Source organism: Verticillium nonalfalfae, assembly GCF_003724135.2.
Source record: "Verticillium nonalfalfae strain VnAa140/NRRL 66861 chromosome Unknown scaffold_64, whole genome shotgun sequence".
Classification (NCBI taxonomy): domain Eukaryota; kingdom Fungi; phylum Ascomycota; class Sordariomycetes; order Glomerellales; family Plectosphaerellaceae; genus Verticillium; species Verticillium nonalfalfae.
In genome coordinates, this window is record NW_021167289.1 from 75816 (window position 1) to 100989 (window position 25174).

Consider the following 25174-nt stretch of genomic DNA (forward strand, 5'->3'; position numbering starts at 1 on the left):
TGTGAAAACGAATCATACGGCATACCCTCGGCGTCACATCGCAGCCCACGTTTTACCACTTACACAATCGCTGTCGTCATCTGCCATGACCGCTGAAGCCAGATACACTCCCTCTCGCGTAGGCTGCGTACTCCCAAGAAGCGAGTGCCTCTTGCGAGCTATTGATTCACATGCCACCAAACGCACCGCAGTTGTCAGAAACACTTTGGTGCCCATGGCAAAGTCCTCGTTCCAACCGTGTAGTGCCTTCCCGGTCCAATGGATCCTTCGAAGGCACCGGGACGCCCCGATCTTCACGGACCAAGAGTAGTGCTTATCGCTGCAGAGTATTGCGTGATAGCGGAGATGCACCGCGTAGAGACCGTTGGGTGGTTCGACGTGCCATACGAAGAGGCCGGGCAGCACAGTATTCGTGGCTCATGGAGACGAATCGTCATGTTCAGACTCCACAACGACCTGCGAAGTCGTGTCAATCACCTTTTGCAGGCCGGCCAGCCGGTGTATAAAACCCCCCAGGAGCTACATATCATGTTGCTCCGGCGAGACCTGGCCTCGTGCTTCTCTTGCGAATAGCTGCTTGAGATTGTACATCCCGGTGTCGCTGATTGACCTTCGCTCGTTTTCATATTTCCGTCGCTATGGCTAGCGGCAAGGGTGTGCAGTCCGAGGTGGCAAGAGGGACTAAACTGCCCAAAGAGACGGCCGAGACGCACCCTCAAAAAGGAAAATCAGTCGAAGAACGAAATGCCGATGTCACTCTGCGGCTCCTCGAAGAACATGGCGATAAGTTCGGACCCCTGACGCCCGAGGCGGAGAAGAAGCTTCGCAGGAAGCTGTACCTCCGTGTCATGCTTCTCCTGTCTGCTATCAACATTATGCTTTTTGTGAGGTCACGACAACTCCTTTGACTACGTCCCGATATTACAACTGGCAGCTTGCTGACGAGCCATCGTCCAGGTGGACAAGTCAACGCTCGGCTATGCGGCCATTTTGGGTCTCTTTGAAGAGACAGGCATCCGTCAAACTGAGTACAACAATCTGAACACCATGTTCTATGTCGGTACGGGGAGAAGATTGTCTTCATAAGCACACACGCCTTGGCTAACTGACGAGTTAGGATACCTGGTATTTCAGTGGCCGGGTCACTACCTGATGCAGCGGCTGCCGTTTGGCAAGTATGTTGCAACCACCGTCTTCTGCTGGTCTGTCATTATCTTCCTGCACTGTGTGGCCACGCGCTATGCCGGCCTTATTGTCATGCGGCTCGCGCTCGGAGCGGCCGAGGCCGTCATTGTGCCGGCTATGGAGATCACAATTGGCATGTTCTTCAATCGACACGAGCAGTCCTTCCTACAGCCCGTTCTGTGGATCACCTGTCAAGCGGCGCCCATGGTCACGGGCTTCATCTCGTACGGCCTGCTGTGGGCGACGGGGCCGGTGCTCCCGTGGAAGCTCCTCCACATCGTCACGGGCGGTCTCACACTCCTCCTCGCCGTGTGGGTGTGGATCGACTACCCGGGCAACCCGGCCGAGGCGCGATGGTTGACGCTCGAAGAGAAGGTGCAGGTGATCCGGCGGGTGCACGCGGCACAGCAGAGCTCGATCGAACAGAAGCGGTTCAAGCGAGAGCAATTTGTCGAGACGCTACGGGACCCCGTGTCGTGGCTTTTCGCACTGCAGTCGTTCACGCTCATGTTCTCGAACAATCTCAACTACGGGCAGAAGAACCTCATCACGACGTCGATCGGCGTCAGCCCGCTGGGGTCAACGCTCGTGGCGGCGGCCGGCGGGGGGTTCGGCGTGGCGTGCTGCGTTGTGGCGACGTTTGCGCTGCGGCGGTGGCCGCGCAACCTGGCGCTACACGGGACCGTGTGGTGCATGCCGGCGGTGGCGGGCGGCGTGGCCATGGTGACGGTGGACTGGGAGCAGAAGATTGGGCTCCTGGGGTGCCTCATCCTCGCGGCGTCGACGTACGGCGTCACGTACATCATCGCGCTCGGGTGGACGACGTCGACGGCGGCTGGGTACACGAAGAAGCTGACGCGCAACGTCATGTTCATGCTCGGCTACAGCGTCGGCAACCTCGTGTCGCCACAGATCTGGGTGGCCGGCAATGGGCCGCGGTTCTACGGCGCCTGGGCGTCCATGATCTCGGTCAGCTGGGTGGGCACGCCGATCATCTTGTGGATCATCCGGTTCATCTTGGCGCGGCGGAACGCCGAGCGCCTTGCGTACATTGCGGGCCTCAGCGACGACGAGCGCGAGGGCTTTGTCGAGACGGTGGGCGAGGAGGGCGAGGTGGTCCGCACCAAGGTCAACCTGGCTGTGCTGGACTTGACGGACCTGCAGAACAAGCAATTCATCTATCCCCTGTGAGGTATAGGGCATCCCCCATGAGGTATCCCATATGTGGTAGGTAGAGTGCCACCAGCTGCTGCTTGATGTTCCAAGAAGTGTGTCATCTTGCCTTGAGCTCGCCGTCAGTGAATGCTTGTCTACCAGGATGCTCGGACATCGGTAGTCTCGCATCATCCACCTTGGTCATGGTGTGTGCTCGGAGCTCGAAATCTCCCAGAAAATCTCCGAGACGCTAGATCTCCCTCAAGGGCCCAAGACGCCGCGAAGCCATCTGGCGCGGATGTCTACTACCATGTCACGTGGACATGGATGTTCCCACTGCTGACATGGTCTCTGCTGCCGTGGTCGTTGCTGCCGTGGTAGAGGCATCGGTCTCCGCACGTGACCCACCCACAGGGTGCAGCAGGCACCACCCTGGTTCTCCTGCCCTGTACAATATGGAGCAGTAAGGGCGCTTTCTTGGTGATCTGCCCATGCGATGGCGGACCATTGCCGGCACATGGCACTACTTCCTTCAACATCACCAGCACTCGATGAGCCATTATGCTGGGCCACCTTCCATTTCGACTTCGCGGCAACGCATGCAAGATCGCGATGGCCCATCTTGGTTCATGGAACACACACCGTCCAAAATGACCTCTCTTCCGGCGGTTTGCAGCGGTGCCCTGTCCCGGGCGTGCAGCATGAAACGCCGTGGACCGACCACGAGCCGCATCGCGACCCCCTGACCACCATTCAGGTCCCTCGAGCCCCTTCGACACCCCCTCCACGCGGGTCGTTGCATGAACTCGACGGCCATTCCGGGCACCACATGGCGCGAGAGCCCACAACTCACTGCTCACTGCCCACAGCCCACAGCCCGCACACCTCGACCTGCAGCTAACAGCCCACGAAGCAGCCCCCCTCGAGGCTCAGAAGAAAAGAACGAGGGCTCTTTCCGAGTCAGCGCATGAATGATCTCCAGTTCGTCACCCATCCGGGCGCCGACGCCTGCGCATGATACTTCTGACCTTGCTTGTTGCGGTTCCATCCGACCCTCATCAGCTAGCTGGCTCCCTTGCTTGCCTCGCCTTTGTCCCTGTCCTCGGTTGAGACTGTCCTCTGCCCAGGTGCCCCTGTGGCACGCATGTCCAGTGTCCCTACAAACAGATCATCACCCACCACGATGTTACGGTCGATCCATACGTGATGCAGCCGTCGTCCCGTGGCCTTGGGTCTTCGGCCCAGACCAAGACGGACGGAGGATCACCGCGAGGGTCTATCGCCGAGCATTCAGTTCAGGAATCTGACATCAAAAACCCACAGCTGGGGCTCAGTAGCGTCTCATGAAACCAGCCCGTGTTGCGATGCCTGCGATTCGAATCCTGCTCGAAGTCCGAAGCAGGGGACTGCCGGCCACCGTGATCACCACCGACTTTCTTTTTCCCTGCGGCAATCTGCAACTTTATGGGGGAACGTCCCTATGCGGGTCAATCACGCCCTAAGAAGCGAAGAAGAAGAAATAGCCCACTCTAGCAACCCCTTTTCTTTGTGACCGCGCCTCTCCGCCTGGCCTTGCTAGCTGGCCTGATCCATCTCGAAAGCGACACCACTTCCGAGGCCCGTGGGCTTTGCAAGGACCATCTAGGCCCCTTTGCTCGTCTGAAGTATGAGATAGCCCGTGCCTCCCGATCTCAACGCCATCCCATCTTTGCCATCACTGAGTCTGTATAGCCGCAAACTCTTAGGTCGCTGTCGGGCCAGCCCCCTTCCTTCAAGAGCTCGGTACTGTCCTCCCGACGACGCCAAGATCCCTGACGCATTGCATCATGGCTTAGCACCCCGGCACTATGCTCCCCCAAGTGCCACGGCCAAGCCCCAGTAGACCCCATCTCCATGATCTGCCCTGGCCATGCAATATCCCGTCCATTAAGGGGACGTTTTTTTGCGCCGCATCCACCACAGGATGAAAGGACCATGGCTATTTTCAGACGCGTTCCGGCCGCCCCTCGTGGGCATACAAGACCCCTGCCTCTCGTTCGTACAGCGAGCCTTATCCTTTCCATGTTCCGTTCTCTTTCTTTCGTTCTGTGTATCAGTTGAAACCGGCGAGTCTCATCTTCTCCGTGTGGTTGTTGCAACCCTCTCGTTTGGTTCCATCAACGAGATATTCACTCCTTCGCAACAACCCATTCATGCCGTCCTGCTCTCGCCTGCCATTCAATCTGGAGTAATTCGAAATGGAGCCTGCCAAAGTGTCGCAAGACGAGGGCGATGTGAGCCCAAGGGACCAGTCGCCCGCTGCCCTGGAACATGTTAGCCCTCTGACAAGGTTAGCCTCTTGTCCCGAGCCAAGTCAACATCTCCCCACCCGCCTCATACTAACACATGTAACAGCAGCAGTGGTAGCAGGCCACAGACCAGCACAATCAGCAGGCCGACCACTAGTAACGTGAGCAGGCGGCGACAGAGCAGCCTCAGCCGGCCAGGCACCAGTGCCACAAGGGCGACAAACAGACAGACCATTCAGTGGCCTTTTATGCATGGAGGAGTGCCCGAAGATGCAGAAGAAACCAGCCTTGGTTCGCCTTCGTCACAGCGACCCTTGACATCCAATCGGGCCCGGCGCGCGACGTGGCAGCACGCGAAACGAGAATCAACCGCCACTCTTCTGGATTTCGTACCGGACTACATCATCAACTACTTGCGCGGCGAGACGCCCGAGACCCTGGCGCGCAAGAGAGAAAAGCAGAACACGCCCGACCCTGAGGATGTTGCAGCCGCCTTGAAACAGCGCTTCGGCCCTGATGGCTTCTTCGACAATGGCTCGACTGTGAGCCGGCTAGACTCCGTTGCTTCGCATGATGACGTTGAGCAGATGCTGGGCCCCGGAGGAGGCTGGAGCGTACGGTCAGCACGCGGCTTTTGGGCCTCCTTAGACGGCTGGAGGGGCGGCATCGCTGTCCACGTTGCCATCGCTGGTGTCATCCTTCTCACGACGATCATCTTCTTCGTCATTACGATGGCTATGGCGAACGGCGGGAAGAGCCGCATCTTTGAAGGATCCTGCGATGCAGCTCAACACCTCAACTTTGGCTTGCACGTCGCCATCAACTTCTTCATTGTAGCCCTTCTATTTGGCGCCAACTACACCTTTCAAGTGCTGAGCAGCCCCACTCGCGTTGAAGTCGAGCTCGCTCATGCTGGGCAGAAGTGGCTCGACATTGGCATCCCGTCTTTGAGGAACTTCAAGTTCATTTCAAAACGACGCGCCGCCTTGGCTGCCATCCTCCTCGTGGCAGCCATCTCCACCCAAGTAATGTGAGTTGCAACATCATCGGCTTGTTTCTGCGCCACCCACTCATTGCTTGCCAGATATAATGCAGTAATCTTCACCACAAAATTTGTATCCGCACATAATATTCTCATCGTCACCGAGTCCTTCTCAAACGGCGCCACCTTCAGCGATGCCGCGGACAGCAACGCTGCGGGCCTGCAGTGGGTGGAAATTCAGGCTCTCCAAGACTTGGCGTCGAATGGCCGCCTCACACGCCTCAACGTCGCAGACTGCCTCGAGCAATTCAGCGGCCTGTACCAGACAGACTTCAGCGCAGTGCTGCTCGTCGCCGACAACGACTCACAGAAGAGCTCCCTGTTGCAAACCGCGTCACCTTCATCGCCCTTGACGGACCTCGTCAACGCCCGGAACTCGGCGAGCGTCACGTTTGGTGCCGACAAGATAACGTCTTGCCTGGCTAGACCAGTAGACGTGACAGCGACTGTCTGCGCTATTGACACGAACAACGCTGTCCTTGGCGCCATCATCTTGCCAGTCTTTGTCATCATTGCCGCTTCAGTCGCGATTCTGGCCATTCAATTTTTCTCTCCTCTCGTGACTCTCGGCGACGCCTTGGGCTCCTTCCTAACCCTTGAGGACAAGACAGTTCGGGGGGCCTGCTTGTTAACCAAAGCCGACGTCCAGCAGGGGCGCTGGGCATCCATAATCCACCAGGCGCAATACTACATTCCCACAAACCACATCTGGGCTCGTTCCGTAAGCCTCCGGCGCTGGACCATCTGGGCCGTGATCTGGGCAGCGCTGGTTGCGTTCGTTAGCGCTCTATTGGGCATTGCACTGCAGTCCGGCGATGGTTTCGCCAATCCCATTTCTGGTCTGTTTCCAGATGCGAAGGCCTCTCACTTTCTCGTCAACCCAAACACCGGACACGCTGCTCTCACCATCCTTTCATCACTGCCCCAGCTCCTGCTTGCGTGCACGTACTTGTCGACCAACGCGCTGCTGTCGATGTATTACCTCTCGAATGAGCTTTCTCTCTACGCTGTGCCGGGCGCGTCTCTGCCCCTGCGCGTCTCCTCTCGTCACCCTGTCGGTGCCCAGACTTCATCTCTATACCTCAGTCTGCCCCGCCCCATCTCCTGGCTGCTCCTGGCACTCTGGGTGTCCCTCTCCCTCTTCCTCTCCTTGTCCCTCCACCCCGTCGTCCTCTCCTTCCGCCCTACCACAAGTGGTGCTTCGAACCTCACCCCAGACCGCTTGATCTTGGCACCTGACACGACATCCCTCGCCATTGTACTGGCCCTTCTCCTCGTTGTCGCCGCTCTCGTGCTGCTCCTCGGCCTGCGGCGCGCGGACAGTAGCTCCACAACGGGGGTAGACGGCAACCCGATGGGCAACCCGCTTGTCCTGCGGGCTGGGAGCTGCTCGGCCGTGCTGGCGGCGCGGTGCAGGCGACTTGCGTCGGACCGGGATGCCGCGGCCGGCATGCTTGGATGGGGCGTCATCCGCGAGGGCAGGGGCGACGGGGATTTCGGGACGACGGGATTCTCGTCTATCGGTGTTTGGAGGGTTGATCTGGAGAAGGGATACGCTTGATTGCCTTTTTCTTCATGGATCATTGTTCTTCTCCTCTTCTCTTCTCTTGTATTCTTTCTTTCGTTTCCCCTTTTCTCCTCTTCTGTTACTATCTCATTCTTCTCATTTTCTTTTTCACACAGTTGGACATAGGGTTAGATGGGGACAGGTTGGGTGGACAGTACAAAACAGAGACGGCCGGAAACATGGAAGGGAGGGCTGGATGATACCTCGGCGGGGAAAGAGGACGGATAATGCCTCTGGAGTTTTGTTCTGGTTCTGGGATTCTTGCTATACCCGACGCGCGTTGATGATACTCATAATGTATGATTTAGTCAAGAGACGAACGACCATGTTGTCTGCTGCAAAGCCCACTCGATCATTGCCCGTTTTGGCTTTCTCTTGGCAAGCACGCCCGTCGAGTTGCTTCAGAATGTACGCAGCATGTATGGGGCATGTGGGCATGATACTCGCTGACTGAAGCAGCATGCATGAGCAAGCAGGTGATCCTTGCGCGGTCCCAGGACAATGACACTCCAGGCTGCTAGGTGAGCATATTCTCATGCTTCATCACGACAGTAGAACGTGGCTGGTTCCGAACGCAGCGCCCACGCTTCAAGTTGCATGTCATCATGTTATACATGCAGTAACGACTGATTGGCACTCTCATCCCCCTCCCTTGAAGAGGACACCAAACGCCGTTGGGATGCGGCAAACTCCAAACAAGGACTCTTCTCATGTCTTTCTCTTCAAAACTCAGATGAATAAGGAACGCAAGAAACCCCGTACGCCATCGCAACCCCGCTCGTACAGCTCGTGCCATGATACCAAAAATGAATGAAGATAGAAATAAAAACGGAGAACGCGAGAGAAAACCGAGGAGGCGCGAGGCATCAAGCATCGTCAACGACGGCGCTCTCGTCCCCCTGCGCGGGCTTGGCGCCCCCGTTCGTCACCGAGGACACCTGCACATTCCCCCTCGCCTTCTCCTGGCTCTCGACGAAACGCTCCCAGTACTCTGGGTCCACGCGGCGAAGGGCTTCGGAGATCTCCACCCTGTCCTCCCGGAAGAGGCGAATGATGCCCTTTTCCTTGGCCTTGCGGCTGAGCTCGGGGTCATCGAGCTCCTCGACCATGTCCAGCATGGACGCCTCATGCTTTGGCTCAAAGCTGAGCTCGTCTGGGCTGTTGAGGAGGCCGTAATGCTCGGGCTTGATGATGCCGGAGCGGAATTTGTGGCCCGCGCGGAGTATGCGACCCTCCTCATCGGCAAGCGCGCGGGACGTGTGCGACATGATTGAATTGCTGCGCGACACGCTGGGCCGCACTTGGAGGTCGAGGTCGTCCTCAGGATCCGACGGGATGGCGATTTGCTCTGGGTCGAGCTCGGACGATAACGACGTGCCGAGCTGATCGGACTTGGCCGACGCCGCGTCGGCCACTGTCTGTTCGGTCGACTCGTCGACGCGTGTGTCCGGAAATTCGTCCTCGAACCGCTTGATAATATTGGCCAGCGTTGTATCCAGGAACATCAGCTTGCGGTAATTCTCCTCGTCGCTCGCGTTGTTCTTGGCCCGCGCAATGGCTGGCTGCAGGCGCACCCTGATCTTCCGGGCACTCGCGAGTAGGTGCTTTGACATGACCTTGGCCTTGCCGTGAGGCAGCCTCGGCTGGGGAATGGCGGGTAGCGTGATACCGCCCTCAACCTCTCTGATGAACTCCCCAGACTGCCTCCTCGATTCGTCGCCCCTGTTCTTGAGGCAACAGGTCAGAGCCTTCACCACGCCTGTACCACCAATAACGTAGTCGTCATCAGGAGCAGACTCGTCATCGGACGCAACTTCGTCTTGGTTGAGCACGTCGTGACCGACAAGGTGGGCCAGGACATCGGGATATGGCGGTTCCTGTCCAGCCGGTGCATCCTGACCGTCCGAGAGGGCTTGAACGGCAGAGCTGATTTCCGCAATGGGGAAGCGCTGCAAGTTACGCAAGCAATACGCCACGACCTGCTTAGCCATCGCCTTAACGATCTCGCCCGACCGCTCGCTGGGGACGTCAATGTCGACACAGACCATTGTGTTCGAGACTCGGGTGGCAGCTAGGAGAGATGCATAGAGGGCGCATGCTTCTTCTTGAGACTCCTCGGTTTGGGCGTCGGCCAAGTTAACGAGATCAGGGTTCTCGAGGAAGCTGATGTGAGCGAGATTCTGCACTTCGGGTAGGATCTCAGCTAGTGCAATGGCCTGCTCAGATGACATCGCCACGTCTGCTAAATGAATCCGCCTGAGGTTTTCGAGCTTCGGGAGGTACCTTATCATATTAGCTAAACGAAGGGTTCAAGGCACAACATGACTTACTTTCGAAGTAGGCTGATGGCACTCGGCTCCGTTCTACACAAGTCCCGATTGTGTGAAAGGTCGATGAAGCGGAAATTGCCCAGAGGAACGAGCTTGGGCAGGATCTTGCACAAAGTCCCCGCGCGCAGATTGCATTCTGCCAGACTAAGGCCCCAAAGTGGAGAGTCTGATGAGATGGCATTGGCAAACACTTCGAGGTTCTCCCGCAGGTCGTTGCCGCCAAGGTCAAGGCCTACACAGTTGCCGCTGGTGACCCACCTCGCAACATGTTCCAAGCCCTTGTCGTCGATGTTATTATGAGCAAGGCCCAATCGCTTCACGCCACACTCAATAACGCCATCGATAATGGTACCGAGTTCCTCTGATGTCGGTTCGATGCCTCCGATGTGTAGCAGCTCCAAGTTTGAGCCTGCGAGGCGTTGTCCCACAGCCTTAGAGAACAAGGAAGCCAGCGTGATCTCTTCAGATTGGTGGTGAAGATGAGGCAAGTGAAGAGGCCGATGCCCAGGATGGGTCTTGGGCGACACGGGTCGTGGCAGAGGGACCATCGACAAATCGAGGTGCCTCAGCGTCCGGCAAAGATAGATGAACAGACAGGTATGCTTCCAACCATCGACGCCCAGCTTGTTGTTCTTCAGTACCAACCGTTCAACAACGCCACCTTGTCGAGTGAGACCTTCAGGGTGAGTAACCTGTTTTCGTCTCCTGCTCTCTGGCCGCCTGGCAGCGAGTAGTCCAGCGAGAATAACCCGTAAGCCCTCATCTGAGAGCCCGCAGTTTTCGAGAATGACTTCCTTGACGGGGACCACGGCGAGGTAGTCGCCAAGAGTGATTAGGTCAGGCAGCTGCATCCAGTACCCAGTCAAGTCCAGTTTCTCCACCACACCAACGTCGGAGGATAGATTGGCGGGTTCATTGAGCTGTTCGGTAATCCTCTTTAGGATCGGCGTCTCCCGAAGTTGGCAGCATCGCCTGTATATCCTGACGGGGTTCGTGGTCGGGTACGCCGTTGTTTTGGGCGCCTCGACAGGAGGAGGGGCCGCTGGGGAGATTTCGCCGGAGGAATCACTATCATCGAGATGGATTTCCATGGGAACAGTTCCGTTTGCCTCGGCCAGCTTTCGTTTCTTCTCCTTGCGAGCCTTGCGCTCCTCCTCGCTCTTCTTCTTCTTCTCTTTTTTCCTGGCCTCACGCTCCTTGTCGGCGAGCGTAGGGGTATTGGCGGCGACATCCTGTTTCTGTTGCTGCTGACCTACTTCACTGCCTTCCCTTTCAGGCTCCTTCGGCAGCTGTTCTCCAGTAGCCTTGACGACGCCTTCTTGCTCCTTCTGTTCCTCGATCGTTTTTGGGTTCTTCAGCGCCTCGCCCTCGCCCTTTTCCGTTAGCTTTCGCTTCGTGGATTTGTCGGCGGGGACCGTCGACTTGACACCATTTTCCGCGTCAGTGTATTTGGGCATGGGTGCAATCTCGACGTCAACACTGAAAGCGACCCTCCGGAGCTTGGCCTGGTGAAGCGCAGCAATAGCACAGCGCTCCCGGTTTCGGTCGACGTTGAGAATCTTTCTTTCGACCAGCCCATGGTTGCCCCTCTGGCTATTGTGGAGAGCGCCGCCGGAAGAAGACAGACGACGGAAGACACCAAGGAAACTAGACTGGCCGCGACTGGGAGGAGCTGGTGTGTAGGGCAGGTCGCCATCGGGCTTGGTCGCGTGCTGAAGGACGGCATTTCTGCTGGGTACCGCCTTGGGCGGGGCTGGTGTGGTGTCCTTGGGCGGCGTGGTCTGAGGCGGCTGGGCGGTCGGACTGCTACTGGGGGCCGTGGTGCTTGGATTCGGGGACGAGGAGAATTTGGAGGATATGCTAGAGAACCACGAGTTCCTGCGATGCGGGGGTGTGCCGTTGGGGCCAGGCTTCTCGCTCGATTCGGTTCTCCTCACCCCAGGTCGAGTCGTGGGGATGGGCTTTGGCAAGGCGCCATTCTCAGTGACAGTGTTGCCGTTGGTGCTACTGCCGCTGGTGGCAGCGGCGGGAGAAGTGGGTGACGTCGGTGACGGCGCGTCAGAGCCCACGGACGCTGGAGAGGATCGTGGGGTTTCCCGAGACTGTTGCTGTGTGAGCGGACGGGTCGTGGTGTTTTTTGCACCTTTGTCTGGAATTGATGAATCGCGCATTTAGTAAATTGACCCAATAGAAGATGACAGTCGTCCCCCGAAGATGTGTGAGATACGAGGAGGCCGCAAGAGAGGTGGGAGTCACCTTTTGGAGAGCCGTGGGTCATCCAGCTGACGTCGACGCCGTGAACATGCTCCATCTTGGGGGGTTGCGGAGACCCTGGCACAGCACGCCCGACGGTGAGGGGGGGCGAAGCAGCAGCGCTGGCTGTAGAGGAGACAAGCCCGAAAGTCGCAAGAGCCTGGAGGGGGACTGAGGTCGAGGATGTTGGCGACGTCGGGTGAGTTGCAAGTTCAGTTGTCCATGGTTCGCAGTGTAGTGGGGAATCCGACGGGCAGAGAAAGGCAGCAGAGTGGTCGTTGGTAGAAAGTTGAGGCAGATAGATTCCCAAGTGGTGGATGGCAAAAGGTTATTCGAGGACTGGGCTGGCGGGCGGGCGGGCAGGTTGAGCTGGCTGGATGCGGCGGCGTCGGCGGCGGCGGCGACTGCGGGCGAGGCGGGAAGCACGAACAGGTAAGGTAGGTACGTAGGTAGATAGGTAGTGAAAGCTCCCCTCAATGTAATTGTAAGCACCTCTGGAACTGGCCGGCCCCAGGTCACGCAGGGTCTAGTGGGTGGCTAGGAGTGACAAGTAATGAGGCAATACGTGATGCTGGTTCGGCAGAGAGGTGGGGAAGCTACTTGCTAACGCAAGGTGGGTAAGGCTAATGTACCCTTACCAGGTAGGTGCCTCTACTAGGTACCTAGGTACCTAGGTAGGGACGTGTGGACGTGCTTCGGTAGAGCTAATGGGGCGCACAATCGTGGCATGCGTCCGTCACAAACCATGCAATCGGCTGCCCAAGACGAGAGGGAAGAGAGGGAAAAACGAGTAAGCGAGAGCACAAACGGCAATTCACCAAACCTTCTTGCCCATCATCAATACCGACATGATGGTGTTCGACGGCAGAATCACACCCTCATCCTTACGCACGCGCGCGCAATACTTTACCGGGAACAACTTCTTAGCTCTTGACGCTCGCCCACGTCCCTGGTCCTCCCCGCAAACGGTGGGATGACAGTGCCCTGAAGAAGCCGAACTAGCCAACAGTCTGGCCAGCCAAGTCTCAGCAGCACCACCGGGGATCCGGGTGGCCACTGACGCAGCAATGCCCCCACCACGTCAGTCAGGCCTCAGCGCGTCGCCCACTACTTCGTTACCCTCGCCTTTTACCTTGCCTTGTGCTCAGTGCACAGCCCCTGTAAGCCCGCACCGCACAGCACTCACATCCACTGCCCTGGCTGCGCCTTAGAATGGATTGCCCCAAAACAGGTCCATCGCCGATGGCCTCGGTCGCTGGAGCCCTCAAAGATGCCGATTGCTTACTGAGGTGTCTACCTGACTCCCTCAACCTAGGTACCCAGGCGGGTAGCTACTATACTGCTTGCCCGCTCACCAACGTCAGAGTGCCCACCCGGCGCTCCGCTCCATCATGGATGCCAGTGGTGTGCATGTCTGGTCGCGTCCCTCTGTGGGGAGGATTTTCCACGCCCAAGGCCTGACGGAATTTCCGACCACACCATGACGACAGAACTCGAATACCACCCCCCCCCCCCCCGTCCCCCCCAACCTGCGTGATACTCAGTATTGAAATATACCAATCGCCGCGTTCGCCGATCACAGTCAATTGACAACCGAACTTGTCCGAAGATTCGGCCTGTCGGCAATTCGTCCCTCTTGAGCCTTGGCCAGCCGACCATGCGAATACCACCTTGCAAACCCTATGTGTCACCGTGCCAGGGCGCCTCCGAGCGAGAAAAAATTCCCCGACCTTGACTGCCGTGCGGGTTGCTCAAGGGGATGCCGCGGGGGAGGGCAAGCAAGATTCCAGATGCCGATGGAAAAATGTATCCAATAGCCCTGGGCAGGATGAAAGCGCTGTTCAGCACCTTTCCCACCATGATGCCCCCCCCCCCCTCCCCCCCCGAACAATCAGACTCCGTCAGGGTTCCTATCAGCTTACACAAATGACTCTAAGCTACCCATTCTCTTCGGCGGAAACAACGCCTTTGTGTGCCTGCCGAAACCGAAGTCTGTCGGCCTCAGAGTCTCGCAATCCTATCTGCACACGCTGACGTGATTACCGAAGGGTCCACCACCGAGCCCGACCAAGACGCCCGTGTCCTTGTGGCGGATAGTTACACCGTCGCCTGAAGATACGGATTTGTTTGATTCATCTTGTCGATGTACGCTCTCACTTCGTCACACGACACTCACGGCCAGCTACAACTGGGGCACAGGTGCTTGAAAGGGGGAATCATCAATCATTTGTCGCAACGTCCTTTTGACTATGAACCTGCCAGGAATCCTTATAACTCCAGTACGACCCGTATCATGTCGAGACGTCATTGCTTTTTGCAGCCGCCCTGCCAGTCCTACACTAGGACAAGCGGGCCACTGCCCCGTACCACCGCCATGCACCCAGCAAACCAAGTGCCAGAAGCTTACTCGTCGCGGAGGGCGACGATCCTCTCGCGCACGCGCTGCTCCTTCTCCTCCTTGGTGAGGCGGGCAGTCTTGTACTTGAGGGACTCGGCCTTCCACTCCTCCTTAGTCTTCTTGGAGCCCTCGACCTTCTTCCAGGGGTCCTCACGGATGGCGGCGTGGGCCTCGGTGTACATGTCCTCAACGCCGTCAGCCTCGACGTCGTCATCGACGTACTGCTGGAACTGGGACTTGTAGCGCTCCTCATCGTCATCGGCGAGGGTCTCCATGTACTCGGCAACGTGGCCACCGAAGATGTAACGCTTGAGGGTCTCAGCGTCCAGCTCCTTGGACTCCATGTCGTAACCGGGGAAACGCTTCTCGTTGTGGGGGATGAGAATGCCACCGTCGGAGGCACCCTTCATGGCGCCGAAGACACGGGCACCGGTGGAGGTGCGGGCAAGGCCGACGTCGAGGAAGGCCTTGAAGGGACGGCGCTCGCCATCGTCGGTCTCGGCGGCCTCAGTGAGGGTGAACTCGCCATCAGCCTCCTCAACACCGGTGAACTCCTTGTCGAGGCCGAGCTTGCTAAGAGTGCGGCGGGCGAGGAGGAGACCGGTGGCGTAAGCGGCGGACCAGTTGGTCAGACCGTGCTTGATGCCGAAAGCGGGGAGCTCGTGGGCGTAAGCGGCGCTGAAGACCTTGTCGCCAGAGATCTCAGAGGTGACGATCTGGCAGATGATGTCCTTGTTGGTGAAGCGGACGACCATGCGGTACTTGGGCGCATTGTACTTGTTCTTGGCCTGGGTGATGAGGCGCTTGCGAGCGTAGTAGTCGGTCTTGCCCTGCTGCCTACGCTTGTACTTGGTCTGGAAGCGACTGGACTACAAGTTAGCATTGACCTACGACGAGGAATTGGGATGATTCGGGTCCCCAAAGGTGTGTGCTTACCTGTAGTACGCGTTGTTCTTCACCAGCTTGTGGAACGTCTGCGCAAAAGAGAACCCCCGAGTCAGCAATTTGCGCTTCAGATTGTACCCTCGATCCGAAGCATCTTGCAAAGACTCTCTATCAAGGCATTTCTGCCGGGTACTGAGGACAATGGACTTTTGTTTGTGTCGTGGCCTGGGATAGGCAACGACATCAAGTCGCTGTGGTATTCAACTTACCATTTTGACTGTAGGTTGGCTGGCAGGTGCTCAGCAAACAGGTCAGTAGGTGATGGGTGGGTTGAGGAGGTGAAGGTCGAAAAAAGTTCGCGATCTCGAATTCCTGAAAGAGAGCCGATCCAAATTCTGTGGGCACTGGTGAATTTCTGAAGTCGCCGTGCCCTATCAGCCCCGCCATAAGTCTCAAAGTGGGCTGGCGTCAGGGACCCAGGCGAGGGCGGGAAGCCTGGTGGGGGACGAGAGACCAGGCTTGCCAGGTTGGCCACGAGTCACGTGTATGTGTGCTTATGTAAAGGGGGCAATCGTCAAGGATACGGATATCCACCCGTCGCGGTACCCCAGGCCCCCATCCGATCTCTGCGGGGAGCTGTGCCGAGGTTCGCGGGACTCGGTCGCCGGCGCCAATGCCTCACAGTGTCCTCCTTCGCTGGGTGTTTTGTGTCGCTGAAATAGTCGTCCTCGCTGAACCTGATGCAGTCCCTCGACCAGCTTGATCCAATCCAGGTTGATTCTATTCTCGACGTCGTCGCCGACATGGTGGACTCTAAGCAACCCAAAGTTATTCTGTTTGATATTGGCGGCGTGTGTGTAAGTCGATGGCTGCCTTTCTGTCATTGTCGTGAGGTCTCATAGTCGGCAGGTTGTTTCTCCCTTTCAGTCAATCCTGGACTTCGAGCTGGGCCTCGGCATTCCGCCAGGATGGGTCAACAACTCCATCTCTAAGACGAAGCCAAACGGATTCTGGCACCGGCTGGAAACGGGATCCATCCCCATGGACGACGCATTCTTCAGGGGCTTCAATCAAGATCTGAGTGATCCTACTAGGTGGGAGCAGTTCTACCGGGAGCAACAGGCCAAGGACCCTAGTTTGCCTAGGGAAACCCCCCCGGTACCATCTATCGATGGGGAGAAGCTGTTCCACGAGATGATGGTCAACTCCATTCCACCAGACCCCTGGATGTTCCCTGCCTTGAAGAAACTTAAGGAGAGCGGGCGTTATGTACTCGCGGCACTGAGTAATACGGTTATTTTCCCGCGCGGGCACCCTCTCTGGAAAGAAGACTTCCTTGACGACCCCGTCCGTGGTTTGTTTGACGTCTTTGTTTCCTCGGCGCACGTGGGACTGCGGAAGCCGGACCCCAAAGCATACCAGCTTGCTCTCGATACGGTTAGCCAGTTTGTCGCCAAGAATGCTGATACGGAGAGGGGACGAAGGTGCGGATGGGCCGACGGCGTCACTGCGGGCGACGTCTTGTTTCTTGACGACATCGGCGAGAACCTGAAAGGTGGAAAGCAAAAAGGCTTTAGGACGATCAAGGTCCATCTGGGGCGGGCTTACGAAGCCGTCGAAGAGCTGGAGAAGATCACGGGCCTGACACTGGATGGTGGCCACCCCAAGATTCCGGTCAAGCCTCGAGTGAATGGAAAGAAGGCCAAGCTTTGATGAGGAGTCCTCTCCTAAGCTGTCAGCATTTGGTCTTCTAGGGCGTTGCATCCAAAGGGGCATGCTCAGCATCGTCATGAATTGTCACCGTCGTAAGTGAAGCCTGCCGGGCGTAAAGAACATTTCGAACTGAAATTGTCCGCATCATATAGGTGATCTACCAGGATAGTAGATATGTCTAGCTAGAACCAGCCGTCATTGTACTCATGAACAAGCAAACCATGTACACGCTGGTCGGTGGCGTATCGCGTCTTAGAGCTCCCTGCCCCCTTACCCCCTGCTCCAAGGGCATCATCGACGCCATCGCAGACCAGATCTTAAGGCCAACGCCCCAGGGCTCCTGAATCCGACAAGGGGCCAGACTGGGATGGGTGGCCTTGATTCGGCGAATGTCTGGATCGATGACGAGTATCTCTTCCCAATGATTATAACACTTAAACTGTCAGCTGCAGTGTTAAATGGGTTTCGCGCTCGAACCACCTCTTCATTAATTGTGTCTCCAGAAATCGAAATATCAACCATGACGCACTGACGAATTTGACCAAGCCAAGCCCCCATCACGTTGCCGGGGTCTTGCCAGCATTCTTTCGCAGTGGCCGTAAACCCCGTAGGCGCCTCTATGCGCTCTGAGGCGGAGGAGTGGCACTGCTTTCAGCATCAAAGAAGAGCTTCTGCGCGTTGGCACTTTCTACCTTTTGTGGGCCCGGCTTCTCCAAGCCGGACACACCACTGTCCGTCTCGCCGAAATGAATACCAAGGAGATTTGCGTCCTTGTTGGAGCCTCCCACGTTCTTCTTGTCCTCCTCGGGTGTCTCGTCCAGGTTCATTAGTGCAGGTGGTCGGTGACGCATGGCCCTTGCTTTCGCAAGTGATATGGTCTTCTGCTGATATGTCGTGGTTATAGGTTGAGTATCGTCCCGGTCGATGGTAGCCTTGACGAGAGCTGCCATCCATAGTCGTCCCTGCTGCAGATTAGGGACTGCAAAATAGTGGACTGTGGGCTTGGTGAAATTGACCGCGCGGGTCAGTCCTGTGCGCGGGGGTACGAGCTTGAAAATAAACATCGAGTCGTCTCCCTTGTCCAGGGCGACCTCTGGTTGCGCGAGAGTGCTGGCGGCAGGTGCTGCGGCAGATCCCGCCCCAGTCAGGGTCGCGTGAAGACCTGTCAGCTTCTCATTGTCTGCTGGCAGCACACGGTGGAAAGAGATATCGATCAAGCCCTTCTCTTGCTGGTCATCTTCTGAATAGAAGTAGGCCAGACGTCTTCCTTTCAGGACAAAAAGTCGAGGCTTCCAGGTCGTCATCAGATTCGAGCTCTTCTTTTTCATCCACCCGCTGTAGTCTGCGTCTTTCATGGCCTCTTTCGGTCCAATCTTCTGCAGTCCTCGTTGATAGGCGCTTGTTTCCTTCTTTCCCTTCCTGCGGCTGGATTTACTAGCGGCTGTTGTCGTGGTGCTAGGGCTCATTTTCCCATTCCCAGGCGACTCCAGGTCGAAGCTCGGCCCTGCGGACGGCGTGCTGGACCCCGTTGGTGCAGGAGAAGGCAGAGGCGAATCCTTGACAGTGGTATCGACGGGTGACGTGATTCGTACGCGCTCTCCAGATGAGATGTCCGAAGTCGCTCTCAAGCCGCCAATCTTGACTGTGGGCTTGTTGACAAGCGACGCCAACCAGTCAGAGTTTACGTTTTGCCTATTGGCAGGCGACCCCGAAACGAGAGGCAAGTCTCTGGACGCGCTATCAAGCTTGGTGACAACGGGTGACGGTGCTTCCCGGATCGAGGGTACGCGTGGGATAGATCGAGTTGTGCTGGTAGACGTGGCACGCTTATGAGGGCCTGATTGGAGACCGTAGTACTTTTGTGCAGCTGCAGATGGTGCACCTTCGCGAGGAGCATCAATGCTCCCATACCGCGAGTGTCTTGATATCGCTGTTGCACTTCGCACACGCTGCTCGTCAGCGTAGCTGTTCTTCTTCGAATGAGCACCGCTGTCGCGTTTCCTCAGCACATTACGCCGCCGGCCATCCACTTCATTCCCACTGAAATATCCGCGATCCAGGTCAGGTGCCGTTTCCTGCACACTAAGTCCAGACTGATGCATGGCGTCCTGTAATCCGGCAGAAGAGAGAGGGCGTGGCGATGAAAAGGCATTCCCGAGTGACCAGTTCCTGTCAAATGAGGGTTGCTTCTTGTGTGTGGTAGTAGTATCGACTTGAGGGAATGTTCCGCTTGTTTCCAATTTCGGGCTTATCATGTTGGCCGCGGGGGTTGTGCCGGTCCCAAGATAATCGGTGGAAGAGTGGCGTCGCGAGTGATGTAAGTCTCTAACAGATGCGGCAGATGGTCGTTTGATGTGAGATGGTCGGGGGGGGCTATCTCCTAGCACCGTCGAGGAGATGGGCGAAACGAGCCCGGCTGCTTCCATCCGTGGTGTTTGTGTGATGGATAGGCGTCTCGTTTGTATCGACATGGTCCTGTCGTCGCCCGGTGGTAATCTGTGCATGGAGTTGGTCATAGTGCTTGTCCTACTTCGGGTCCGTCTACCATCCGAGCCAGCATCGCTGCCGTACGTCTGCGTCGTCCTTTTAGTGGCAATGCCCTGCCCATTGCATTCGTCCTGCAGTGCTTTGATCTTCTGCCATGTCTTAAGCCGCCGTCCTACAGACCCCAGGTCGAATGCTTTGATGAAAAGAGAACTCTGGTCCATGCCCAAAAGAACGTCGCCAGTAATCTCCTGATCGCGAAACACTTCACAGTGATGCTTTTCGACACCTGCCGTGAAAAGGTGCTCCGCGACTTGGTCAGGCGACCATGCCTCCACTTCGAGCCTTGAGTGAGCCCCCTCTTCTTCTTCATCTGTCTCTTCACCCTGGATGTAGGAGAGCCGATGATCGAGTTGGGTGCTGTATTCGCTGCCCGAATCGTTGGTGGCGGCACGAAGACCACTTGAGCTTGGCGGAGATCGTAAATCGGTTATGTGTTCGTCAATGACATTCAATGTCTCATGGAGAACGTGGCTGTCCGGGCCGGCCTCGAGACTGCTGAGCGAGCCAAAACTGGGTCCGGAGATTGATGGCTGAGGCTGGCTTGGGACGTCGTCTTTTTTGGCTGCATTCAGGGGAAGCGTTACGGGAGTCGCAGCATCTGTACTCGAAGGAGACGCAACAGGTGGTGTGGACGGAACGGACACGCTTTGGGCAGGGTCAAGTGTGTTAGAACTCCCTATATTTTGCGATGGCTCAGCCGGCGATTCGATCGCTTTGGCGATGGGTACATGGTTCAAAGGGGCATTCGCATGTTGGATTTTCGGTGCAGGTCGTGTGTACACTAGAAGGCGTAGGGTTAGTCGAGGGGCGGATTTGGAGCCAAGGTGGTCTTGCATACCTTCGGGGAAGAGCCCGCTGTTGCCGTTCGCAAGGTGTTTGCCCAGAAACCAGCCGTCACCAAATTCATCGTCCCTTTCGATCAGCTCGACACGGTCACCTTTGACAAGACTTAGCTCGTCAGAGCTTCTCGCAAGGAAGTCATCTACAGAAAATTAGAAGCAATCCAGGCAGGGGTGCGAGGATACGACAACGGTAGATCACCGCGGAGAAAGCACGGAGGATCGACATCGTCAACCGGACTTACGAATGACAAGAAGGGTGTCGCCAGCATCTGGCTTGGGATGACCCTCGTTTGGTGGTCTCGCAGCCATCACGTCCCGCGACGGCAGTCGCAGCTTGACAGGAGCTGGAGGCGCTGGTGAAAGACAATGAGGCTCGACGAAATCACATTCGGACTATGGGAACAGCCAGCGGGTGGTGTGCGCAATAGAGGGCCGAATGGAGGAAGCGAAATGTCAAACGTGGTCGTCGGGTTAGGCTGGATAGGGCAAGAGAATGGGGTCGTAGTTCGAGCTCTGCGGCAATGACAATGGGACTCGCACCCAGAAATCGTGTCGTCAGGGGGTCGTCGCCTGTCTCGTTGGCTAATGGCTGCCTCGTCGCCGAGGTGGTGGCGAGGGAGTTGAGGAGTGGCACGAACAGTCGCCGTGAAAGCTGCAAGGTGGAGGGACGGAGGTTGGAGGCTGGAGTATGGAGTACTGATCAATGGCGTTGCATCGAGATATGATTGGAGGGGATCGTCGAGAACAGGAACGAGCGTGGAGGATGGCTATTGGGCATGGGCGAATGGCGCAAAAGAACCTGGTGGCCAGACGAGGCAGGTCGGAGGGTCGGCGCTCGATTGTTCGACTGGGGGAGGGGGGGTTGGATAAGGTACGGTTATTAGGTAGGTCGGTTTCTGTATTAAGGATAAGGAGTCGAGCCACTACGAATGGGTGGGATCCCAGCGGTGGGGTGAGATTGTCCCGGGTAGTTGATCGGCAGGGAGGAGGGGAAGGTGACAATGATGCAAAGGAAGGGCCTTGAGGAAAAACGTGGATAGGAATCTATCACGACTGTCAGCTCGTCAGGGTTGAGTTCTGACTCGGATGCATCTGAGTGTGGATTGATGGACTGATTGGTGAGCGACCAAGACAGCAGATGAAGATGGCGGAGGAGATGAAAAGGGAAAGGCGTGTTGAACCTCGCGCCGCCTAAAGCCAAACAGAGTGGAGCCAAAAATGACGAATGGTCTGGCCAGGTACCGGACCCGCCACAGGGGCCCGAAGAGCACTTCCGCTGCATTGTCGAAGGGCAGATTACTTCCGTATCGATTCTAGGTAGGCAATGCACATGGGCACCAGAGTGCGGTGACGTACAAGCGATGCAGGATCGTTGTGCTCCGCGTGTTGACGGGTCGTCTGGTTCAAGTGATCCAGGGGAAACCAGAGCGAAGATTGGGAGGCAGAATATATCGTCAGAAGACGAGGTCAGATGGTTGCCGCAGGCCGCAGCTCAAAACTCGACGAGTTACATGGTTGCCGCATCCTCATTGCAGTGAAGGAATTCCCTACAACGCCAGACATGCGCACACCAGCATCCCCCCTTATTGACCTGAAAGCCTGTCCTGACAGTTAGCTAGATTGCTAGACCCACTACTGCCTCAGGGTTGGTGCCCCATTTGTGATTACCTAGGGGAAGCAGCCCAATACAGGTATTCTGAGCCTCACATCTGACTTGCCCAAACCTGATGGCCGTCCTGCTGAAGTGGCAATCCATTAGGTACCGTGTTTCGACGGGTAGCTACCTTAATTCAGGTGTATAACATCGTACATGGAAATCACAAGTTTCCTACTGCATCTACGTTTGTACCTAACAGTCAGAGTGCACATTTGAAATGATGTTACATGACTTTGATCATTGCGTGCTGCACCGCGACGATGAAGAGCAGCATACAAGTTGTATCAGCGTTGATACGGTCTATTTTTACGGAACACGACTCTTTTGACGACCAGGTAGCTCTTTTCAAGCCGAGTCTATTGATCACGATGAATGCAGCTCCAATGTCTTTCGACATGTCGCTTTCCGCGATGTGATGTCTATTAGAATTCAGGGCTGACAAGCATATGCACTATGATACTGTAGTAGCAGCAGCACCCAGCAGGCCCGAAGTACCTTACCACGGTACCTAGGTAGGTACCTAGGTATCTACCCCGCCTGTCAGGACAAGCCTGTGGCCGTGCATCCTAGTGGAGGTCTTTTAAGATGGTGTAGCACTTTTTGGGTAGGTAGGTGCCTTAGGGGTGACTAGGTATCCTCACAAAGCGGTCTAGCCCTTTCTGTTCAAGAGGCCCTGCTTTGCCTAATTACCTTACCTCCAAGTTCCCTGCCTTTCAACTCCACCGGCGGATCAGCTCCATTTTAGTCCATTACCACGCTCCACCCAGACTTCATTTTGCCCATCTTCAGTCGCACTCCAAGCGCACTTCACGATACGACCAGCGAGAACATCAGACGGCTTTTAGTCATTTCAAGGATAACCGAAGAACTCCGTCAAAGCATTGGGACCACAGGCTGCTTCCCGATCAATGTTCTCCGTCGCATTACCACCCTTGCGACACGGCGCTCCATTACGCAACCCGGGGTAGTAACGCGTGTTACAGTGAGCCTCCGACATCTTTCCTCCAACTTCTTGCCTTCCGCCGCATGGGACATAATCGGGCTTCCTCATGGTTGGTTCTCCCCAGTGCTGATACTGACTCTTGCTTATGAGGATGTTGACAGTTGTCTGCTAGCAGACTTGCGAAACCCTATAGCATTTCGACATTTACTAAAGATCTTCCGCTCCCATCTCCCGCTCGAACATGCCTCCGCCAGGGCGTCAAGGCATGAACCTCAGTGACGCCCAGGTTACGGCCTCTAATCGAACTGTCAACGCCTTTCTCGGTGGTCCTCGGCCAGCATGGATAACCCCCAAGATTGGGCATACCCAAACACAACCACCGCAACCTGCCTATGTCGGTGGTCGGCAACCTCCAACGACATCCAGATTACAAGGCCCTCCCCCGTCAAACATCGAACGAGACCCGTTTTCTAGAATATCTCAGCAGAAGGGCACTGCGGCAGGTCCAAAAAATGTCACGTAAGTGCTCTCCGCCCTCCTGTTGCTTCTGTAGGCAAGGACGGGCTACACGATTGTGAAGAAGCTGAAACTGATCATCGGCAGTGAGGAATCAGAAACAGCGCTTCCATCGCCGTCCCCCACAGACGAGCCAAGTCCTTCATCTACGACTCCCCTGGCAAGTCCTGCCCCGGGTCCTTTTACATTTGAGCGGCCAGCGAGCTTCAGAGTTGTGGCGGCTTCTGCTCCTGAATCCACTGCGTCGCACACTCTCCGACAACACCCTCCCCGCCTTGCAGGACCCGGCCAGTTGCCAACACCCACAAATCCCAACAGATCGCGCGCCTGGGAGACTACCACTCCCGCGAGTCGCGAGGGCGCTCAAAGTCTGCCTATTTCAGCAATAGCACCAAGTCAGTCTGCGATAACGGCCCAAGTGAGAACTGGAGGCGCCCCGTTCATTCACCAGCCTACCACCTTCAGTTCCGGCTCAAATTCAGGCTCAACTTACAACGTGCAGCCAGTCCCACCTCTGGCCAAAATCAGTATGGACTGGGTTTGGATGCGTCAGACTCTTAGCGCACGAATGCAGCTGGTCGAGAGCAGCCTCTTGGAAGCCAATGACTCTACTGTCCTGCCGCGATCCCGGATTCTCATGTCTGCATTGTCATCCGGGGACGTTTTCTTCATAATTCTGCATCAAATTTTCTGTGCCTGGTCCCTTGACGCAACCTCTGTTCACCATTTGACCAATATCTCATCCGCGACGATGGACAACGCCCTTTTCCTCTTGCAGACTGTTCTGAAGCCCAACACCAGCATGTCTGCAAACCATCTCCGTTGGTTCGCGTCTTTCCCATGCGTGTTGCCTTCCCAGTGGCCAAGTGCGCATCTTGCCCCGATTGGTATCTTCTTGAGGAATTTCTCCCGGATGTGGCAAACCGACTTGCTACCGCGTGTTACGAACAGGGGATTCCCTATACGGATAATGGAGCTTCGAAACGAGCTTGCCCTTGCATCGCCTTCGCTTGAAAATGTTCTTTTCACTGTGGCAAGACGACACTTGGGCGTCCCGGACGGGCGCATAGCTCACAAAATGTCTGCAGTGTTTGCCCAGGACCAAGACAATTACAATCATAAGAGTTGCGCCACCGGACAGCAAGACCTCTCCACTTCGATTGTTGCCGCGTATAGGAGCCTCCTGCGGCAGTCTCAGGTCGAAGTGCAGAACCAGGGCAAGCAAGCACAAGTCCCACTTGACTCAAGTTCGAGTCCAGGCTCAGCGAATAACACAAATGGGCGGAGGCAGCAGCAGCAGCAACAGTTGCCGCCCCTGCCATCGCCACAATATCATCTTCAGTCCCATCAAAGCCTGGATTCGCACCTTCAAAGGCAACAAGAACGTTCACAGCAGATGCCAGATACTACGCATCCCCTCGTGGCCATGCAGCCTGCGACGGGCGGAAATGGTATACATCCGTCTCCTTTAGGCAATTCCCATGCAGCCTCATATCAGATGCCTTCAGCGCCCGATATAAGCCAACCCCCACACCACTACGAATACCACTCCCCGTACCCAAGGCATCAGGGTCAGTCCGTGCAAGGCTATGTCTCTGGTGGCGAACACTACCATATCGGCCAACAGTACGAAGTGTCTCCTCTAGCTCGCCAACTTCCTTTGAATTCGACAATTCAAGAGTCCCTATCTCGATCAGCAAGACCAGGGCAAGCGAGCCTACATGGTGCTGGCATTGTTCAGCCTTCTGCACGACCGAGGCTAACTAGCAATCACCCTTCTGTTCTTGCTCCCGCGACTTCCGAAGTAGCGAGACCCAACAGTCTGCTACCGCCCCGGGGCGTGACGCTAGGTA

At 56.5% G+C, this 25174-nt stretch overlaps 7 protein-coding genes across 7 annotated transcripts; 4 read left to right on the plus strand and 3 right to left on the minus strand.

Annotated features, from left to right (window-relative positions):
* Positions 1-638: 638 nt before the first annotated feature.
* On the plus strand, positions 639-2376 carry D7B24_007745 (uncharacterized protein; the record flags this gene model as incomplete). Its single annotated transcript, XM_028641850.1, has 3 exons — positions 639-884; positions 958-1060; positions 1118-2376. The coding sequence occupies 3 exons, from the start codon at positions 639-641 to the stop codon at positions 2374-2376; spliced, it is 1608 nt and encodes a 535-aa protein (XP_028494235.1).
* A 2201-nt stretch (positions 2377-4577) lies between these two features.
* D7B24_007746 (uncharacterized protein) lies at positions 4578-7231 on the plus strand (the record flags this gene model as incomplete). Its single annotated transcript, XM_028641851.1, has 4 exons — positions 4578-4669; positions 4735-4789; positions 4868-5658; positions 5713-7231. The coding sequence occupies 4 exons, from the start codon at positions 4578-4580 to the stop codon at positions 7229-7231; spliced, it is 2457 nt and encodes an 818-aa protein (XP_028494236.1).
* Positions 7232-8103: 872 nt separating this feature from the next.
* On the minus strand, positions 8104-11878 carry D7B24_007747 (uncharacterized protein; the record flags this gene model as incomplete). The annotated part of the gene is made up of 3 exons (XM_028641852.1): positions 8104-9520; positions 9568-11716; positions 11824-11878. 3 exons carry the CDS (start codon positions 11876-11878, stop codon positions 8104-8106), a joined length of 3621 nt encoding a protein of 1206 aa, XP_028494237.1.
* Positions 11879-14223: 2345 nt separating this feature from the next.
* RPL5 (60S ribosomal protein L5) lies at positions 14224-15375 on the minus strand (the record flags this gene model as incomplete). Its single annotated transcript, XM_028641853.1, has 3 exons — positions 14224-15082; positions 15155-15192; positions 15373-15375. 3 exons carry the CDS (start codon positions 15373-15375, stop codon positions 14224-14226), a joined length of 900 nt encoding a protein of 299 aa, XP_028494238.1.
* A 468-nt stretch (positions 15376-15843) lies between these two features.
* D7B24_007749 (uncharacterized protein) lies at positions 15844-16816 on the plus strand (the record flags this gene model as incomplete). The annotated part of the gene is made up of 2 exons (XM_028641854.1): positions 15844-15960; positions 16013-16816. 2 exons carry the CDS (start codon positions 15844-15846, stop codon positions 16814-16816), a joined length of 921 nt encoding a protein of 306 aa, XP_028494239.1.
* A 617-nt stretch (positions 16817-17433) lies between these two features.
* On the minus strand, positions 17434-20514 carry BOI2 (polar growth protein; the record flags this gene model as incomplete). The annotated part of the gene is made up of 3 exons (XM_028641855.1): positions 17434-20144; positions 20202-20345; positions 20448-20514. The coding sequence occupies 3 exons, from the start codon at positions 20512-20514 to the stop codon at positions 17434-17436; spliced, it is 2922 nt and encodes a 973-aa protein (XP_028494240.1).
* Positions 20515-23046: 2532 nt separating this feature from the next.
* Positions 23047-23513, plus strand: D7B24_007751 (uncharacterized protein; the record flags this gene model as incomplete). The annotated part of the gene is made up of 2 exons (XM_028641856.1): positions 23047-23324; positions 23420-23513. 2 exons carry the CDS (start codon positions 23047-23049, stop codon positions 23511-23513), a joined length of 372 nt encoding a protein of 123 aa, XP_028494241.1.
* Positions 23514-25174: the final 1661 nt, after the last annotated feature.